This window comes from Melitaea cinxia, chromosome 5 (genome assembly GCF_905220565.1).
Source record: "Melitaea cinxia chromosome 5, ilMelCinx1.1, whole genome shotgun sequence".
Classification (NCBI taxonomy): Eukaryota; Metazoa; Arthropoda; class Insecta; order Lepidoptera; family Nymphalidae; genus Melitaea; species Melitaea cinxia.
The window spans coordinates 11,259,078-11,276,639 of record NC_059398.1 but is presented as its reverse complement, the minus strand read 5'-3'; the positions used below and the strand labels follow the sequence as shown (position 1 = coordinate 11,276,639).

The 17,562-nt window shown below is 31.5% G+C and overlaps 1 protein-coding gene across 1 annotated transcript in view; it reads left to right on the top strand.

Annotated features, from left to right (window-relative positions):
* Nucleotides 1-14,552, top strand: part of LOC123654049 (potassium voltage-gated channel subfamily H member 8-like) — a 44,656-nt gene extending 30,104 nt beyond the window's left edge. Inside the window, exons 2-15 of the mRNA XM_045590009.1 lie at nt 3,829-4,059; nt 5,388-5,525; nt 7,161-7,408; nt 7,537-7,771; nt 7,867-8,030; nt 8,282-8,498; nt 9,332-9,511; nt 10,964-11,163; nt 11,797-12,046; nt 12,163-12,278; nt 12,366-12,649; nt 12,941-13,142; nt 13,525-13,671; nt 14,009-14,552. Coding sequence (XP_045445965.1) covers nt 3,829-4,059; nt 5,388-5,525; nt 7,161-7,408; nt 7,537-7,771; nt 7,867-8,030; nt 8,282-8,498; nt 9,332-9,511; nt 10,964-11,163; nt 11,797-12,046; nt 12,163-12,278; nt 12,366-12,649; nt 12,941-13,142; nt 13,525-13,671; nt 14,009-14,485 — 3,089 coding nt within the window. The 3' untranslated portion in view covers nt 14,486-14,552. The remainder of the gene's footprint in view (nt 1-3,828; nt 4,060-5,387; nt 5,526-7,160; nt 7,409-7,536; nt 7,772-7,866; nt 8,031-8,281; nt 8,499-9,331; nt 9,512-10,963; nt 11,164-11,796; nt 12,047-12,162; nt 12,279-12,365; nt 12,650-12,940; nt 13,143-13,524; nt 13,672-14,008) is intronic.
* The last annotated feature ends 3,010 nt before the right edge of the window (nt 14,553-17,562 follow it).

Here is a 17,562-nt window from a genome sequence, read left to right as displayed (position 1 = left end):
AAAAATTTAAATAAAAAAAAACAAATAATTGTGTTTGCAAACAAAAGAAAAACATCGACTTCAATTACATCGACTTATAGTAAGTAATACAACGTAAGTAGACGAAAAAAATTAACAAACGCACTAGTCGTCACTATGATCTTCGAGGGTTCCCCTCGATTTTTCTGGAATTCCATCATCAGATCCTGGTTTCCTTGTCATGGTACCACTTAGGGATATCTCTTTTCTAACAAAAAAATTATCTAAATTGGTTCATAAACGACGAACTTGTCGCCGAACATACATTAAATATATAGCACATAAGTCAACAACGCCTGGACCAATTTTAACAATTCTTTTTTTAAATGTTTGTTGAAGTCCAAGGATGGTTTATACGGTGAGGAAAATTCGAATAATTTCCGTGAAAACCCTAAAAACAGCCCTTTTCTTTTTCCCATACAAACGTTTTCTAACTAAAATGTAGAGTCAATTTGAACTTTATTGCTATTCAATAAAGTTCATATTAAATAATTTTATCTGACTTGGAAGATATGGTAGTTTTTATCTCAATTGGACTCGGTAGGTGGCGCTGCTATCTGTATGTAACTCCGAAACTACTGAACCAATTTTTATCAAATTTTGTAAGCATCTGTAATTTTGTCTGAACAGCCCGACTGAGGTAGTACCTCGACCTTACCGAAGATCATAGCTAAATAATACTGCTTTCAAGCAGTGTTGTATTCCTGTAGTGAGTAAGGTGACCAGAGCTCCTGGGGGATTGGGGATAGGATCGGCAACGCGTTTGCGATGCTTCTGGTTTTACAGGCGTCTATAGGTGAACCGTATGCTTGTTTGCCGATCTAATTGTATAAGAACAAATTGACAGGCCCCGAATATATAAAATTCAGGGCATACTGATCAAATTTTGTTGCACAGTACATATTAAGCAGCTGAGCACCGGCGCCGCTCGGTAAATCAACCCTGAAATGTTGTCTAATATAATTTTCTAAATCGCAAGTTTTGTGAAACGGCATCGCTTCTAGGTTGGCTTTTAGGCTTTGGGTTCAATTTATTTGCTGTTTTCTAAAACATTTGACACTGAAATATTGTTTTAATGTTGAATTACGAGCTATTTGTTATAAAGAGATATTCTCACGGTTTCCAAATCTATTTACAGATGAACTTTCTTATAAATATGGTCTTAAATTATTCTCCTATCTACAAATAGCTATTATTATTATAAATGTTTGTGATAACAACTTTGCCCGACGGCTTAACGTCTTCCTCGAGACGCATTCAGGAGACCCCAAGGACCTAAACCCAGTTTAAAATTGATATATGTGTCTGTCCCTAATAATAAATATAAATATTAAACTTCAGTTATTACTAGGTCTTACCCGCGTCTTTGTAGGCGTGGAAATTTTCTTCTGTCTCTCTCAAATAATTCTTTTAATAACTAAAATTTACTAAACCGATAAAACAGGGCGGGTAAAAAATTTAATATCCGCAAATAAAATATTAGTGATATTTCATAACCATGTTCCGAAATTTCCAAAACACCGGGACTACGTATCATATTTGTAAGCGTGCTATTTGATAACCTGTGTTAATATTGTACCTTCATTTGACAATAAACCCTTATATTAAGCTACCATATACTATCACAGATTCTCAGAAAACTTATATTAAGGAGCCTATTTCAAGTATTTTGTTTAATAGTAAGAAATGATTTACGTATGTATGTATATGTTGTTATATTTGTAAAATAAAATTAAATAAAATAATAATATCGTGATTTTGTCGTATTTCCAAAAATTAATGGAAGTCAAACTAGCAACGTTGAGATATATTCTATCCTTACTTCACCTGAAAGAGTATTATAGTAAAGACATTTGAAGCCGAATAATTCGAATAAATGTTACTAATAAAATGCAGAGGCAAAAAAATAATTAACGATGTTGTCGAATATCGTATCCTCCTTGCGTAGGTTTAAATAACCCCACAGTATATGTAAGCTTGCACTCACGATACTAAAAGCTTACCTTAAAATTCACCATACACTTCTCGTGCAGAAATTAATTTAATTTGTAAATAAAAAACTACTTTTGATATTTTTTGAAAAGTTTTCAAATAACTATTAAATTATTTATCTACAAATTCCTACAAAATTTACTAAACATCAACAAGCCACAGGGTTTTTGATTAGGTGTAAAGCTAACAGTAATATATATATATATATATATATATATATATGTATATATTTTTTTTCTTTTTAATAAAATTATTTACATAAAATATTCTGAGTAAATCTGCTTTGACAGACAGAGCGATAGATAAATATACGACAAATAATTACTTTTTAGGAATAATAGTATTTTTTTTAATTTCCGATAAAGCTTTAAATGAACTAACAGCTGTAAAGAATAAGTTCGATATATTCAGTTGTAAATCTTTTTGAAAACAACATTTTCAATTCACGAAATCTTATATTTGTATATTCCTTATTGTCACCATACTTATCAATAACATGAACGATAGATAATTAATTAAAGAAATAAACATATATTTTAAGCAATCTTTAAAGTCAATAAATCATTATTTATCAATACAATTATTTATCTCCTTTCTATATCAGTCAGAAAGAGCTTTGTTCGGGTAAATGCTAATCCCCGAAGTTTAATATTTATATTTAATGTTTGGGTAACAATCAGAATCTTTCGTAAGTCGTAACAGTAATTTTTATATTTAAAACTGTATTTTCTTTGATTTGTAAATGTTATAGAACATTAAGCAAGGAAGGACAGTAGAAAATTAAGCAAAGGGTAATTTAGGTAAACTTACTCTGAAGATACTAATTGTTACTCAAACATTAGCATTTACCCGATCATAGCTCTATTGAGTTATATTTATGGGTAATTTAACGTAAGATTAGCACACGCTTGTATGTGTACCTATAACTTCAGTCGAAGCCTCGTTTAACGGATCACAGCCAAATCATCCAATTCATTCACTGGTATAAACTGGTATCGACTCTGCTAACAACAGGTATTTACTCCTTCGTATTATCTTCTCGTATTCTAATATTTAATTAATATCGTTTCACATTTCTTGACCGCAGGAAAAGCTTATTGAATTGAATTGAAAAAAAAAATTTAAGTTGGGAATTCTATTTTGAAATGCATATTTTAATACATTTACTAACATAAATTATTATTAACGTATATTGCTATCATATTTAGAACAACGTTAGCAGCTATTACATTAGACAAATCAATAAACGACGGAAGCGTTATAATAACATTTAGTACCAATTTACAATTTGTTACGGTTGTTGCAAATGTTAACAATAGAATTTATGTAAATATGGCTAAGATTACCATTTATAACTGAGAGAAAATAAATTATGTCGGAACAGTTGCGTCAATTAAGTTTTTAGGGTCAGAAAAACCTCTAGAATACTTTAGTGTTTGTAAGCCTCTTTAGAATTACTTTAGTGTTTGTATTTCGGTTTTTTTTTAATTTACGTTTTATTAAATATTAATTGAATGAGGGACTAATTTGTTAAAACAATATTTAAATTGAATATTTATTTCATATAAAGTTAATAGTAACCCGAGACCGTACCTTTTTTAGTATTATTTTCAACGGTGTTAAGAAATTGAGAAGAATTTGTTATAACTTCTTCTTCTTTGTTAAAGTTCTTTAAAAAATCTACTAACCTGATTTTAAAAATTGTTGTTTATTAAAAACTTCTTTACTATGAGAAGACTATAAATCTTGATGCATCATACGACTGTCTGTTTGTTAAATGCTTTAAATATTCTTAAAAGATTTTTTTTTTCTTTTTAGACAGCAACTTCGTGCTCGGCAATGCGCAGGTACCATCTTACCCCATCGTGTACTGTTCAGATGGGTTTTGTGAGCTGACAGGGTGGACGAGAGCGCACATCATGCAGAAGGGCTGTGCCTGTAAATTTCTCCACGGACCGGACACGCGCGAAGAACACCGCCATGAAATTGACACCGCTCTCGATTCAAAGCATGAACTTAAACTCGAACTCATATTTTACAAAAAGAACGGTAATTATTTTTTATCTGCTAAAGCGAAAAGAAAAAAATATTAAATAAAATTAAAGCATTTTCTTAAAATACAATAACTAATATAACCGGCGAAACGCCCCGTCTTCTCATTAGTACGACAGTGATACTAAATATAATATATAAAATAAATGTAATATATAATATATGCGCAAAAATGTGTTTATTTACGACATCACATTAGAACCCTCTAATACTATCAATGTTCCTCTACTATATTATGCATGTACTATACATATAATAAAATGGTAGGAAAGTCAAAACTGTACGTTGAATATTTTTTTAAAGAATATCCATCCCGGATATAGATATTTCTGATGTTATTTTATATATTTCCAACGATATATTGAGTAACAGTTAATTTCTATACTTTCGTCTAAAAAATAGCTTTAGTTATTGCATGCTAGGAACAACTGTTAAATAGTAGGTATTAAATAACGATATCGTTCGAAAAATCCATTATTTTTAATGTCTTTTTAATATTCTTTTCATGCTTATGTCACGCCCAGCATTTCAATGTCACTTGCTAAGTAATTAGTAATTTAAAGTAGTAAAAAAATATATATTTACAGAATATCTTCTCTTTGACCTAATGTGAAGAAGCCTCCAGCTTCATACGAAGTTTTTATTAGTTTCCAGAGAATTGTTGAGCAATTGTAACGAAGTCGTTTACGCCATCCTTATCTTTTTATTGGAATCAATAAATTCTTTATTAGAAACGAACTCTTCTAGGCACGAATAAATCCTGGCAGTTGTCTGATTTACATGCATTGTAATAATAATAAACTATACATAGTGATTTTCATATTAATACTGATTTCATTGCCCTAGGTTTAATACCTATGCATATTAAAAATTTTGTTTCATTTAACGTGGTTATACACAGATATTCATATAATCTAAAAACATTTGGTTATTACCATTACAAAACTACATTATTAACATTACAAAAGCAAACAACAGGGTGAAACTGCATGGGTCGTCTAGTAACTGTAATATAGACTTAAGATATTATACTTCTAATTTTAATAACATCACTAAAAAAACTTTTGAACAATAATCGTTATCCCAGTTCTTTTTTTCTAATATATTATCTAACATTTCACATCGTCTTGCTTTCCTTTACAATATAAAAGACCCTGTAAATCATTTTTATAAGTAATTACTTATTAAAAGATTTGGATGCCATCAAATTCTAATAATAATTACAATAATTAAAAGCTCTTTCTGTATAATTTGTATTTAAATAAAATACATCAAACGCTCATTACTGCAAAATAATATGTTGAAGTTGATTTTATCGTTTGCAGGTACACCGTTTTGGTGCTTGCTCGATATCGTTCCAATTAAAAATGAAAAAAGAGAGGTCGTTTTATTCCTCGCCTCATTCAAGAATATCACCAACACCAAGATGGCCGCCATGAACACTAATGAGGAGTTCGACAGCGGTAAGTACTCTGAAAAAGCGATACTGAAATTTTTTGTAAGAAAAATGTAAATTGCGTTAAATTAAGACCTTTTGTAGCCCTCTTTAGAGGTATTTCCTTTTACCAAGGACATTCCAAAAATTTATTATTGTAATAACGTGTACTGAGCTCGTAGCTCTAGTGCTATAGGTCTCATACGATCCATTACGATAGCTCCGATAGATCCCAGCTCGTCGTAGCGAGTTACGCGCATCGTGGCACGGTAACGTTTCTTGAAGTGTGTATAATAGACTGCCATTGTTTCGTTTTATGTTTATCTAAAAGGTAAACACTAAGTTTACGTAGAACACATAGTTAATTGTTGTAACTTAGTATAGAGGAAGTATAATCTTGTGTTTATGTATCTTCCGTCTGTATCTATTCTAAAATACACTACACGTTTACCTGTTAGGAGTAATAACAATTGAATAAGGATTCACTTACAAAATTAGTAGGTCAACATTTTTCCCAGTTAAAACCACCCTGTGTTTAAGTCTATAAAGCATACAAAAATTATACACAGAATGTAGTAGGTACCTACCAATAATCCACCAATATGTATGTCATCTGATATAGATTTATTATTCTTATATCATTTTTGTATTTAGCTTTATATTCATATGCATACGCACTTGTAAAATGTTGTATTTTGTTAAAAAAGTTCAATACGTCTACTTTTCTTTTTTTATATCATTCAGTTTACATTATGTGCCACATTTCAATTACACATAGCATCATTAGAAATATAATACATGAAAAGTTCTTTCCAAACATATACATGATTCAAAACATGAAGATCATATTCTCTTTAAGCACTTTTCGATGCATGTCTATATAGAAGCTTAATTTCTATTGTCTGCAGATATTGTTATATTATTGATTTAAGTTTCTTATCATTTCAGTAAGCGTAAAATTTCTTAGTTTTATATTACCAATACTTACGTATAATTTTAAGGTTATAATTTTACAAAAGTATACGTTATTCCAAAATTATTTTGTAATATTTAAGTAAATTAAAGCAATCAGCTTTAATTATCATTTCGCTTGGTATGCACTTTGAACGCAACGTTATAAAAGTGACAACAAATAGCCTTAATCTGATTTTACGTCGTTATAACTAGGAATATTTACACATAATATTAATGTTTATATATATTTGTTGTCCCTTCATCTTAATCCTATTTTTCCGAGTAGGTACAAGATTTTCTTCGGAAGATAAAAAGATTACTTTCTATTCATACAAATTTTCTTTTCATGAATATTAATTACGTACCTATATACTCGCTTCATCATTGAATTACTTACTTGAAAAGCCTTCCAATACTAGTAATGAGAAGAAGATTTTGTACCCAACATTTTTATGTGGATTAGTTAGCAGACATTTCGAAAACCTGGGTGCTATCATACGATATGTTTTCAAAACTGTCATTGCTAATATTAATTGCAATTGCTTTATTGTGTTTGTCTATATTCTAGTCTCTATCATTGTAACACAGTTTCTTTCGATTACAAGTACCTACTACAAAAGTCCTAGTCAAAATATACCACAAGCATCGCGTATGAAAGAGCCCTCAGTAGGCGCCGCTTAAATAGTAACAGGGTGGTTTGTGCATACAGGAGCCGCAGTGCAGCCTTCGGCTGGCGTCGTCACTCTAGCGTTATCCCCATTTGTACCCGCAGCGGCACTTTTGGGCGCCCGGTTCCGAGCTGAATCTAGTTGCCTACTTCCAGACCCGAATGGCAATCTTGACCCCGAAGCGCCCTCGCCCGCGAACATGGGCAGACGGCGCTCCAGGGCTGTACTTTACCAGCTTTCAGGACATTATAAGCCAGATAAAATGAAGAGTAAACTTAAACTTAACAATGTTAGCAAGGTAATGAGAAAATTCTTTAATCGCGGCGATATTAAACTTAATTTATTTTCTTTCGATGCGTTACGTGCTAAAAACTTTGAATTTTATTTTTATAAAGTTTCATACATTTGTCATTTTAGAACCTCTTACATTCATCCGATCCTCCGCTGCCTGAATACAAAACGTCAGCCATAAAAAAGTCAAGATTTATTATCTCACATTATGGTATCTTTAAAACCTTCTGGGACTGGCTCATCCTCATAGCCACATTTTATGTTGCTGTTGTGGTACCTTATAACGCAAGTTTTGTTGATGAAGGTCATCCAAGAATTAGTGTGACAAGTGATGTCGTTGTAGAAGCGCTCTTTATCATAGGTATGCCATACTCTGTATTTCCTGTCTTGCGTTAGTACAAGTACATGGTCTAAATTGGCGTTTTTTGTACCTGTGTACATTTTGTTCTTTTACAGATATTGTACTTAATTTTCGAACTACATTTGTAAGCAAAAAAGGAGAAGTAGTATCAGATTCGAAGGCAATAGCTCTGAATTATATTCGATCCTGGTTTGTTGTGGACCTACTGGCCGCGCTTCCGTTTGACCTACTTTACGCTTCGGATGTGTACAGCGGGACGGTAAGTCGAGCTTATTCGCAACTAACAGCCGACTAATTAATTTAAACGCTCAGGTTGTTTGAATTATTATTGCTTTAATTTAAACTGTTAAAGTGTTTTCAAGAAACAAAAGCATATTCTTTTATCATTTAGAATGGTTTCAACTATTATTTTACTTGTCATTGCAATTTTAACTGAAAGTAAAATGTACTATATTTTTTTTTAATACTATTAGGATATTTTTATAAAAATATTTTTTCTTCGTATCGTAGGAATCAACGCACGGAAACGTTCATCTCGTCAAACTAACTCGGTTATTACGCCTTGCTCGCCTGCTACAAAAGATGGACCGATATTCACAATACTCCGCCCTTATTCTGACTCTTTCAATGTTATCTTTCACTCTAGTGGCACATTGGCTTGCTTGTATATGGTTTATTATAGCGGAAAAGGAAATAGAACATCATAAGAATGAGAACTGGGATTTAGGTAAGCAATTCAGTTGACAATAAAGACATTTTTAGAATAAATATTTAAATGAGTGAACACTTTTTGTTGTTTATGAAGAGTTTTTGTCACTTTCATCTGTAATATTAATGTTGAAAGAAGAATTAAAGTCAAAGCGTGACGTGGCGTGTAATGCAGTATTACCAAAATATAATTTAAAAAAAATTAATTAAAAAAATATTTTTCTTGACTCATATGATAACATTAATAATAAGAGACAAAATAAATAATTTTATAATCAAGAAGTCAAGAATAAATGCGGAATTATGATTAACGAGTACTCGCGAGTAACTCGCGAGATAAGAGTTTTGAAATACTTTAAATATGAATGCATTGTTTGAAAAATTTCTACCGCCTTTATTATGGATGCGAAAGAATAATAAGAATTATGTATTTTTCATTTCAACAACGCTTTCACAATTTGTAGGACAAAAATAATGTACCATTCAATAATTTTAGTATACTTTCCTTATTTTATCTAAAGCTCTTTTGAACATTTTTGCTTATATCTTTATTGTCATTATTAGATTTATTTCTTGTGTCAATATTTCTTAGAAGTATTCGATAAAATTATTTATACAACACTAACATTATAAGTTTGTTACGCGTTATTTTTAAACTTAGGGATTGGATGCTTTATAAAATAAAATGGGATTAGCCCAAAATAATGTAAAATTGTGTTCACAATGTGGCCTATCAGCATAACATAAATAAAGAACAACTTAAAGCTGAATGGATATTTATTAATTACCTGCTCTTGTAAATCTGTTATTTATAATTGGTCTATATAGATAGATATTTATTATTTATTTTAGGATGGATCAACAATCTAGCAGAGCGTCTTAAAGTGCCGATCATGAATATTTCTCACAGCGAGAGCTATGTCACGGCGCTCTACTTCACGTGCTCTTCTCTTACAAGTGTGGGCTTTGGAAACGTATCCGCTAATACTTTGCCCGAGAAGATCTTCAGTATACTCACAATGCTTGTTGGAGGTTAGACATTATTTTTAAACCTTGAACTCAACAGAACTGCTAACTTAACTATACCGATATGTATACACATCCCCATAGTCTTCAGAGAAGCGTATATAAGGAAATATTTGACCTGTTGTATTTTAAATACATTTGCATAAAGTTTTAACTTACACAAATTATAGCTTTTAGATCAAAAATATTAAATATTATGTATACACCTGTTTGAATGTGTGTATCATATATATAAATATTTATTATAATTTTTTATCAGATGTTGTTGCTAAATGGTCAAGTTAAAATAATCATTTCACACAATTTATTTAATATTTCAAAGAACCTTTTGTTAAAAGGTTTTAGGTATTAGAAATTTTTTTACTAAAATATTTGTCAAACCGGTAGAGACTTTCTCAAGCTATGACGTGACCAAAGTAAAATAATAACGATATCTGTTAATTTTTTGCATTTTAAATTTAGATTTGCTTTATTTCCCTTTTTCCATACCCACAATCATCCTCTCCTGGACGCCCACGTACGTACGTAATGTTATCTAGTAGAGAATATTTTAAGCACTACGCCTACCTTTTCTGCAACATATTGTATGTGTTAAGTTTATTGTAAAATAAATAAAAAAATACGTAAAAAACAACAAGTGAAACAGAATAATATCAATTCGATTAAAAAATCTACATAAATATGACCGTTTGTAGCTTTTATAAAGCCAGGATTACTTAATACTTAAACGTCGTATAGAATTATACTAAGCGGATTACTTACGTGCATAAAGGTATTTTATATTTTTCGTACGTATAAAATTAAAATGGTTTTTGATTGAATTCGCGTTGTTTTACATGTATTAGCTTTAGTAAGTATATGATTATTTCATCACTCATCACTTCAGCCTATCGCAGTCCTCTGCTGGACATAGGCCTCCACAAGTTTGCGCCCAACATTAAGGCGCGAACTCATGTGTTTTGCCCACAGTCAGCACGCTGGGCAGACGGGTTGATGACCGCAGTGCTAGCATTATCGCACCGAAGACGCTGTTGCCCGTCTTCGTTCTGTATATTTGAAAGCCTGCAATCGGATGGTGATCCTGCCATCGGTTGGCTATATATACGACTATGCCCGCAACTTCGTCCGCGTGAAATTTAACAAAAAAGTTATTGTTCAGTTCGCAGGGTTATAAAATAAATCTAAAATAAAAGTAGCTATAGTTAATCCTTATTACATCAGCTATGTGCCAGTGAAAATCCCATCAAACTCGGTAGTGCCGTTTCAGAGATTAGCCGGAACGAGCAGACAGACAGACAAAAATTTTAAAAAATTTATTTTGGTATATGTACCATGTATACATCCATATGCACTTAGTAAAAAGCGGTTATTTTACAAACAGACACTTTTTTATTTGTATATATTTAGAGTTTAGGTTAAGAAAAATCTTTACAACCAGACTTTAAATATTTTTAACAGCTCTCATGCACGCCGTGGTTTTTGGTAACGTAACGGCCATTATACAGCGGATGTACTCGCGTCGATCGATGTATCAAAGCAAGTGGCGTGATCTTAAAGACTTCCTCACAATCACCCAAGTACCAAAGGAACTTAAACAGCGCATGCAAGACTACTTCCAAACAATGTGGTCGCTCAACCATGGCATCGATATACATGAGGTACATAAGTAACTGAGCACCCTCGAAACATTTGAAACTGATCACTGAGCTCAAATTAAATTAGAGAGACGTCTTGTTCAGAAATTATATTATACACAATAATTGTAACATGTCTACATGATTCGAAGAACAATAAATTTACAGTCTATTTTAATGTTTCTATCGATTTTGTCATCGACACAACAATTGTTCTTCTCGAGTCTTTAATATAGGTACTTTTATGTACAAAATATACATTTTAAGGCTTACATAGCTTAAAATAGGCTTAAAAAGTTTTTTAACGATTTCTACTTCGAATATAATTCAACTCTTAAATAATCTATTACTTTTATAATTCTAAATAGAAATCGTAAAAATTAGGAGGATAAAGAAAGAGCTAAGTGTAACAATTAAAAATTAAGAGCGCTTTTTGTTTGCCAACGGAATCGTGGCCCACCGTTTTACATAAATTTAATTACCTGGAATAAAACAATCTATTTAATCTCCTTCGGTGGTTTTAATGATAAAAAGTATAAAATATAACTTACCATTCTCTTGTCGATAAAACTGTTTGTTTAAAACAAACTCAGTTTTACAAAAAGGAACCGTCAATGAAGCGCTTTTTTGATGAAAGAAGATTTTATGTAATTGCAGACTCTCAAAGAATTCCCGGAGGAACTGCGAGGGGACGTTTCCTTACACTTACACCGAGAGATATTATCACTTCCGATATTCGAATCAGCATCGCAGGGCTGCCTCAAGCTTCTTTCGCTGCACATTCGTAACAATTTTTGCGCCCCTGGGGAATACCTTGTCCACAAAGGAGATGCTCTCACTTATATTTATTATATTTGCAATGGCTCTATGGAAGTTATGCAAAATGATATGGTTGTGGCTATTCTAGGTAGGTCATATTCTTTTTTATTTTTTATATTATTATTAAATATAAAAAAAAAAAAATAAGTTTTAAGATTGGTTTCCCATATTTCTTGTAACAAAATGTATATTGCTTAAAAACAGGTAAGGGTGATTTAGTTGGGTGTGATATGAACACCCATTTGCAAGCTTACAATGGAACAGGCACCACCCAACCCACTAATCCCGACGTCGTAGTTAAATCGAGCAGTGACGTAAAGGTGAGTAGAATTAATGCTAACTTGAGAACATTTCTTATTTTTTAAATATGTTTTTGTTTTGTAGTATTAAATACTATGTTTTTGTAGGCTTTAACTTACTGTGACTTAAAATGTATAAATATGGGGGGACTTGCGGAAGTGTTACGACTTTATCCAGAATACCAACAAGAATTCATCCACGATATACAGCACGATCTCACTTATAACTTACGAGAGGGTTATGAAGCCGAACAGGAATTGGATGGAAATGGACATCCATCATTGACCTTACCTTCTATTTCTGAAGATGACGAGAACGCTGCTGAGGAACACGCATTGTCACCAAAAAAGACAATATCGGGTACCAACAGTCCCCGTCATGCTAAATTCAGGTAATCAAACAGAAATTTGATTTAATATCTATCAGATGGGTAAACATTTATAGTTACTGCCTCACACGTGTGAAACAAAACGTAATTTTATTGACTATAAAATCAACATACCATTCTTGATATACAGATATTGTACGATATTTTTTTTATGCGTAGAGTTCAAATTAGACTGAAAATGAAATTTAGAGATCTGCTTATTTAATTAAATAAAGTGTTTACGTCTTATTACTTAGTCTCGTACATAATTTTGGCTTGCACTCGCATGAATGAAGTGAGATATTTGTAATTTAGATCAGACGGTCAACAGCGCCTCTCACACAGAGAATTACGAGAGAGGATTGAAAGACAGCGTTCTGTAGCAACGCCTAAGATTACACGAGTCGATTCTTTGGAAGGTTTAAATTTAGAACGGAATAACACACGTTCGTCGGTTGATAGACTCGACACGCAAGTATCCAGTTTACACCATGACGTCGCTGCGCTCAGTATGGAGGCAAGTCAAGTTGTTGCAAAGAACAACTGCAATTTATCATCATTTGTTTATTTATCATGTTATCACAATTCAATTTTTTAAATAATATCCTTAAATAATTAAATATGTTTAAGTTTTTAAATATTTGCACTTTAATTAAATATCAGTTTAGCAAACAGTGCAGAATTTAAAAACGATTTATCAATGCTCTAATTGTATGAATGTCTTTCATTCAAATAAATTTTCTTCAGCTATTTTGGATGTTTGTATTAAGGGTTTCGTTGCAATTCCAAATTGGTTTCTTAATTCAAAAAGCATGGAGATTAATAACATACAAATAGTAATAACATTGTATATATATATATATATATATATATATATATATATATTTTACTATCTGTAGGTCCGAAACGCAATTCAAGCTTTACAAGAAATGGCAGGGCCAGTATGGCATGCGGCTCATTCGAATCCTAATCTACAGTGGAACGCTCCGCCAAATCAATTAGCCCGTAGTTGCAGTCATCCGCCCGACGTCTTCTACTGGGATCAGGTCGTTTATTAAATTATATCATATCTACCTACAAATAACAATTAAAAAGGTTTTAACTCACTTTAATAGAGACTAAGCGTACCTAGCTGTTTATTGAGCTATTTCCTGTATTATTGCAACAACTTGCTCTGATTACCTTACTCACTGCAGGAACACAACGCTACTTGAAAGCAGTATTATTTAGCTGATTTTGTATAAGGTTGAGGTACTTTTCCAGTCGGGCTGCTTCAGATTTTGAGCAAAATATATCCTGTTGTGCTCTACCTCAGTTATAGTTGTACGCATAATATTTCAAAAGTATGATGATATTGTAATGTTGTATTTTTTTTTTTTGTAGCAAGAGCGGCCGCTCAGTCCTGAAAGATTAAAAATACATCGAAGCACACAGACTGAACCATTTCTACATAGTGTAACTCAATACATAATGGAACATCCAGCGACAGTTATGCTTCTCCTTGGCTTGGACCCGATGGCGAATTTGACGCCAGTTATACCACCAACGATGGAATACTACGACCCGAGGAGTCGACGACCGAGTGGTCTAGAGCAGATAATGGAATCGGAAAATGGAAGCCAAACTCCGTCCAGCACGGGCAGTGATAAAGCTGAATCAATTCGGAGTCCCAGTGGAAGTATAAAGGAACTAGACTTACAACCAGAAGTAAAAAGATTAATAGACAAGGACAAATGTCCAACTTTAAAGAGAAACAGGTACTCTACAAGTGATCTAAGTGAAGTGACCGAACGATTGCTACCATCAAAAAATTCTCATCCGAGTACGTACAGTCTCAAAAATAATTTAAACACTAAGTGATTTGAATTCCAACCTGCTCATTAGTCGATGTTCTCGAGTGGACTCTGTGTTTAGTAAAGTTTATTTTAATCTCATACATGTTTATTGCTTACAAGCTCAAAATAATTGACAGTTAAATCTTGTTACTCTATCAACGAAATATAATTTAATTACAATCCTCACAATCTAATTCATGTTTTGTACATATCGAATTGCATAAATGTGACTTTATCTAGTTGATTATTAGTAAGTTATTAATTTTTTCTAGTCGTTGAATAGACTATTAATACAAAGGTCTAACATAAATGCATATCTTCCAACATACCTTTCAATTTTTCACGTTGAAGCTCTTATATTTTCATATAATACTACAATCATGACATTCTCTATAAGAAATAAGAAATATTTTTTAGATAAGTATTATCAAAAGTATTATATAAGCTGTTTTTTTTTAAGATTTAGTCAAACTTCTATAGTTCTTAGAAACCGTTCATAAAATGTTTGGAGTGAGAAAGTCGAACAAAGAGGGACGACGGAATTTAAAGAAACGTGACGTTCGAAATTCATTAAACTTTTATTTTAATATATTCTCAACGTAGGAGAGCGGCGTTGAGTTTTCGTGACATAACATTTACAGGGGTCGTATAAATTGTACGAAGAAACGCGCTAAAGTAATATTTGGCGTGACATATTTTATAAACGGTTTTTATAATAATTCCTCTTTTTACGATATAAGATTAAACACGTCAATCAATCACCAAATTAGTCATTATTATTATGATATAAAATATTTAATAAGTTTATCAATCTAGTCGAAATATTTTTAAGCATTTGTATTAAAAATAATATAATTTTTATCATTTGACCTATAACAGCGCAAGTTCTGAAGAAGTTCAACTTCATCTGAGCTTATAAATTCATGACTATAATAGTTTTTAGCTTGTTTAAAATGTATCAGTACGTAGGTTTATTCGGAACTACATTAGATATGAAAAATGTACCTATATGTACTAAAGTATCGTGTGGCCAAGCAATTATTGTAATTTAAAGAAAGTCTTCGATTGCGTTCTATTTGTAAATGTTATAATTTCTATTCGTTAGAAAAATAGTCGTATGAACTTGATCTAATTAACTGTTTTACATCAGTCGTATTTTATACGCAAACATTTTTTTTTAATCCTAAGGCAGCAGTATTTTAGAAAGAAATATTATGATACCAACCTTTTATAATTTTTCGCAATATGTTTATATATTTATTCATTTCTTTTTATTTTGTTCATAATAATATGCCAACTTTTTCCAAACTGTAACAAAGTACTGTAATTTTAAAAAAAAATCTAAAATATATTATCTTTTTTTTTTTTTGTACATTTTATTATTCATTTAAAACATAAATCAAAACTAGTATTGGAATAAACGTCCGCTATTTCTATGAAACTATGTCTACAATGCTTTCACTAATATAAAATACTTTACTGTTTTATATTTCCGGAATAAACTTAACATGAAAAAGTAAAATGTATGTGTACTTAGTAATGTACCGTGAACATGTCAAGGACCATTAACAGATAAAACGGACATAGGTATGTACAATTATAATTAAATGTAAAAAAGTTGATCTCTTACAGTCCTTTATTAGTAGGCGAAATAGAAAATATTTTGCTTAATAAATAATGACAGTTCAATAAAATATAAATCATAGTTTTTCAATTATTTGTATGAAGTATTTAATTCTTAAATACGTTTCATCCTAATAAGGACTAGATATAAATAAATTGCATGTGTTTTTCTTGAGAAGAATGAGATGCTATGATAATAATTCTTTAAAGAACGGAGACGCTTACTAGAATAAATGAATAACTCTTAATAGAGCCCATGAATGTGATATGAGGAAATGTAACACGTGCAGTGCCTAAACTCTTATTTATTTACAAATAATTCTTGAGATTTTATTGTAATCGTAAAATCAATAGAGGCACATTATGCATGTGCGAACTAAGAATATTTTTTGTACATAGACGTTGTAATTGTTCTTTCTCTTGTAGTACAAAATTAATTATAATGTTAAATAAAGACAATTTGATGTTGCATAAAAAAATTTTTTCATTCATTTTTATTCAAAATAATATATTTGATTACCTTGTCTTGTTTTTAGCCTATTTTATAATTTTTTAATCAATAATTTTTTAATCATAGTGACATTTTGTGTCCAATGCCGAACTTTTGATGGATCTTTTTTTTTTGGCGTCTATCTTTTTTTTTTTTGGCATTTGACCACAATCTCACCTGATGTTAAGTGACGATGCGGTCGAAGGTGGAGCATGCCTGCCTAATAACAGCCTATTCACTCTGGCCTTGAAGGCACCCAGATTGTATCGTTCGGGAAACACAGACGCGGGCAACGAGTTCCATTCCTTAGCTGTGCGCATCAGGAAAGTAGAGCCAAAGCGTTTTGTGCGCGTAGGTGGCATATCGATGACATAAGGATGGAACGATCGACCGCGCCTAGTGTCCCGATGGCTATCTATTTGTTTGTCCCTATAAAGGGACTATACAGCCCCATTGTTTGCCAACAACATATGATATTATATTTAAGTTAGTTACAGTTGTATAAGACAAGTGCCCATATATATCCAAAGCAAATGGAAAGAATTATAAGCCTTCTATACAATTATAAGCCTACCTACTGCTAAAAAAGGGGATACCAAAATAAACCCTCGCTACTTGACCAGTTCATTACATACAAAGGTTTAATTTCTTTAAGTTTTCCGTTCTCAATTGCGAAAGTAATAAAATTGTTCCTTGAACAATTTTTGTATTTCCACTAAACTTTATATAGGTACGTATTATATATCTAAGAGAAAATATCTGTCTATCTATTTAAATAAACAAAATTAAATTTCTATTTATAATATTAAAATTACATTCCCTAAATAAATGCGTCTTATAACTTTTCTACTACACTTACAACAATAAAATTAAGTTTTATCCTACCTACTGTAAATATAGAACGATCTATTATTACAGAAAAAAATAAAAACACAAATTGATGTTAGGTATATATAGCAAGTATAATATAGTAGAAAGTCTATTTTATT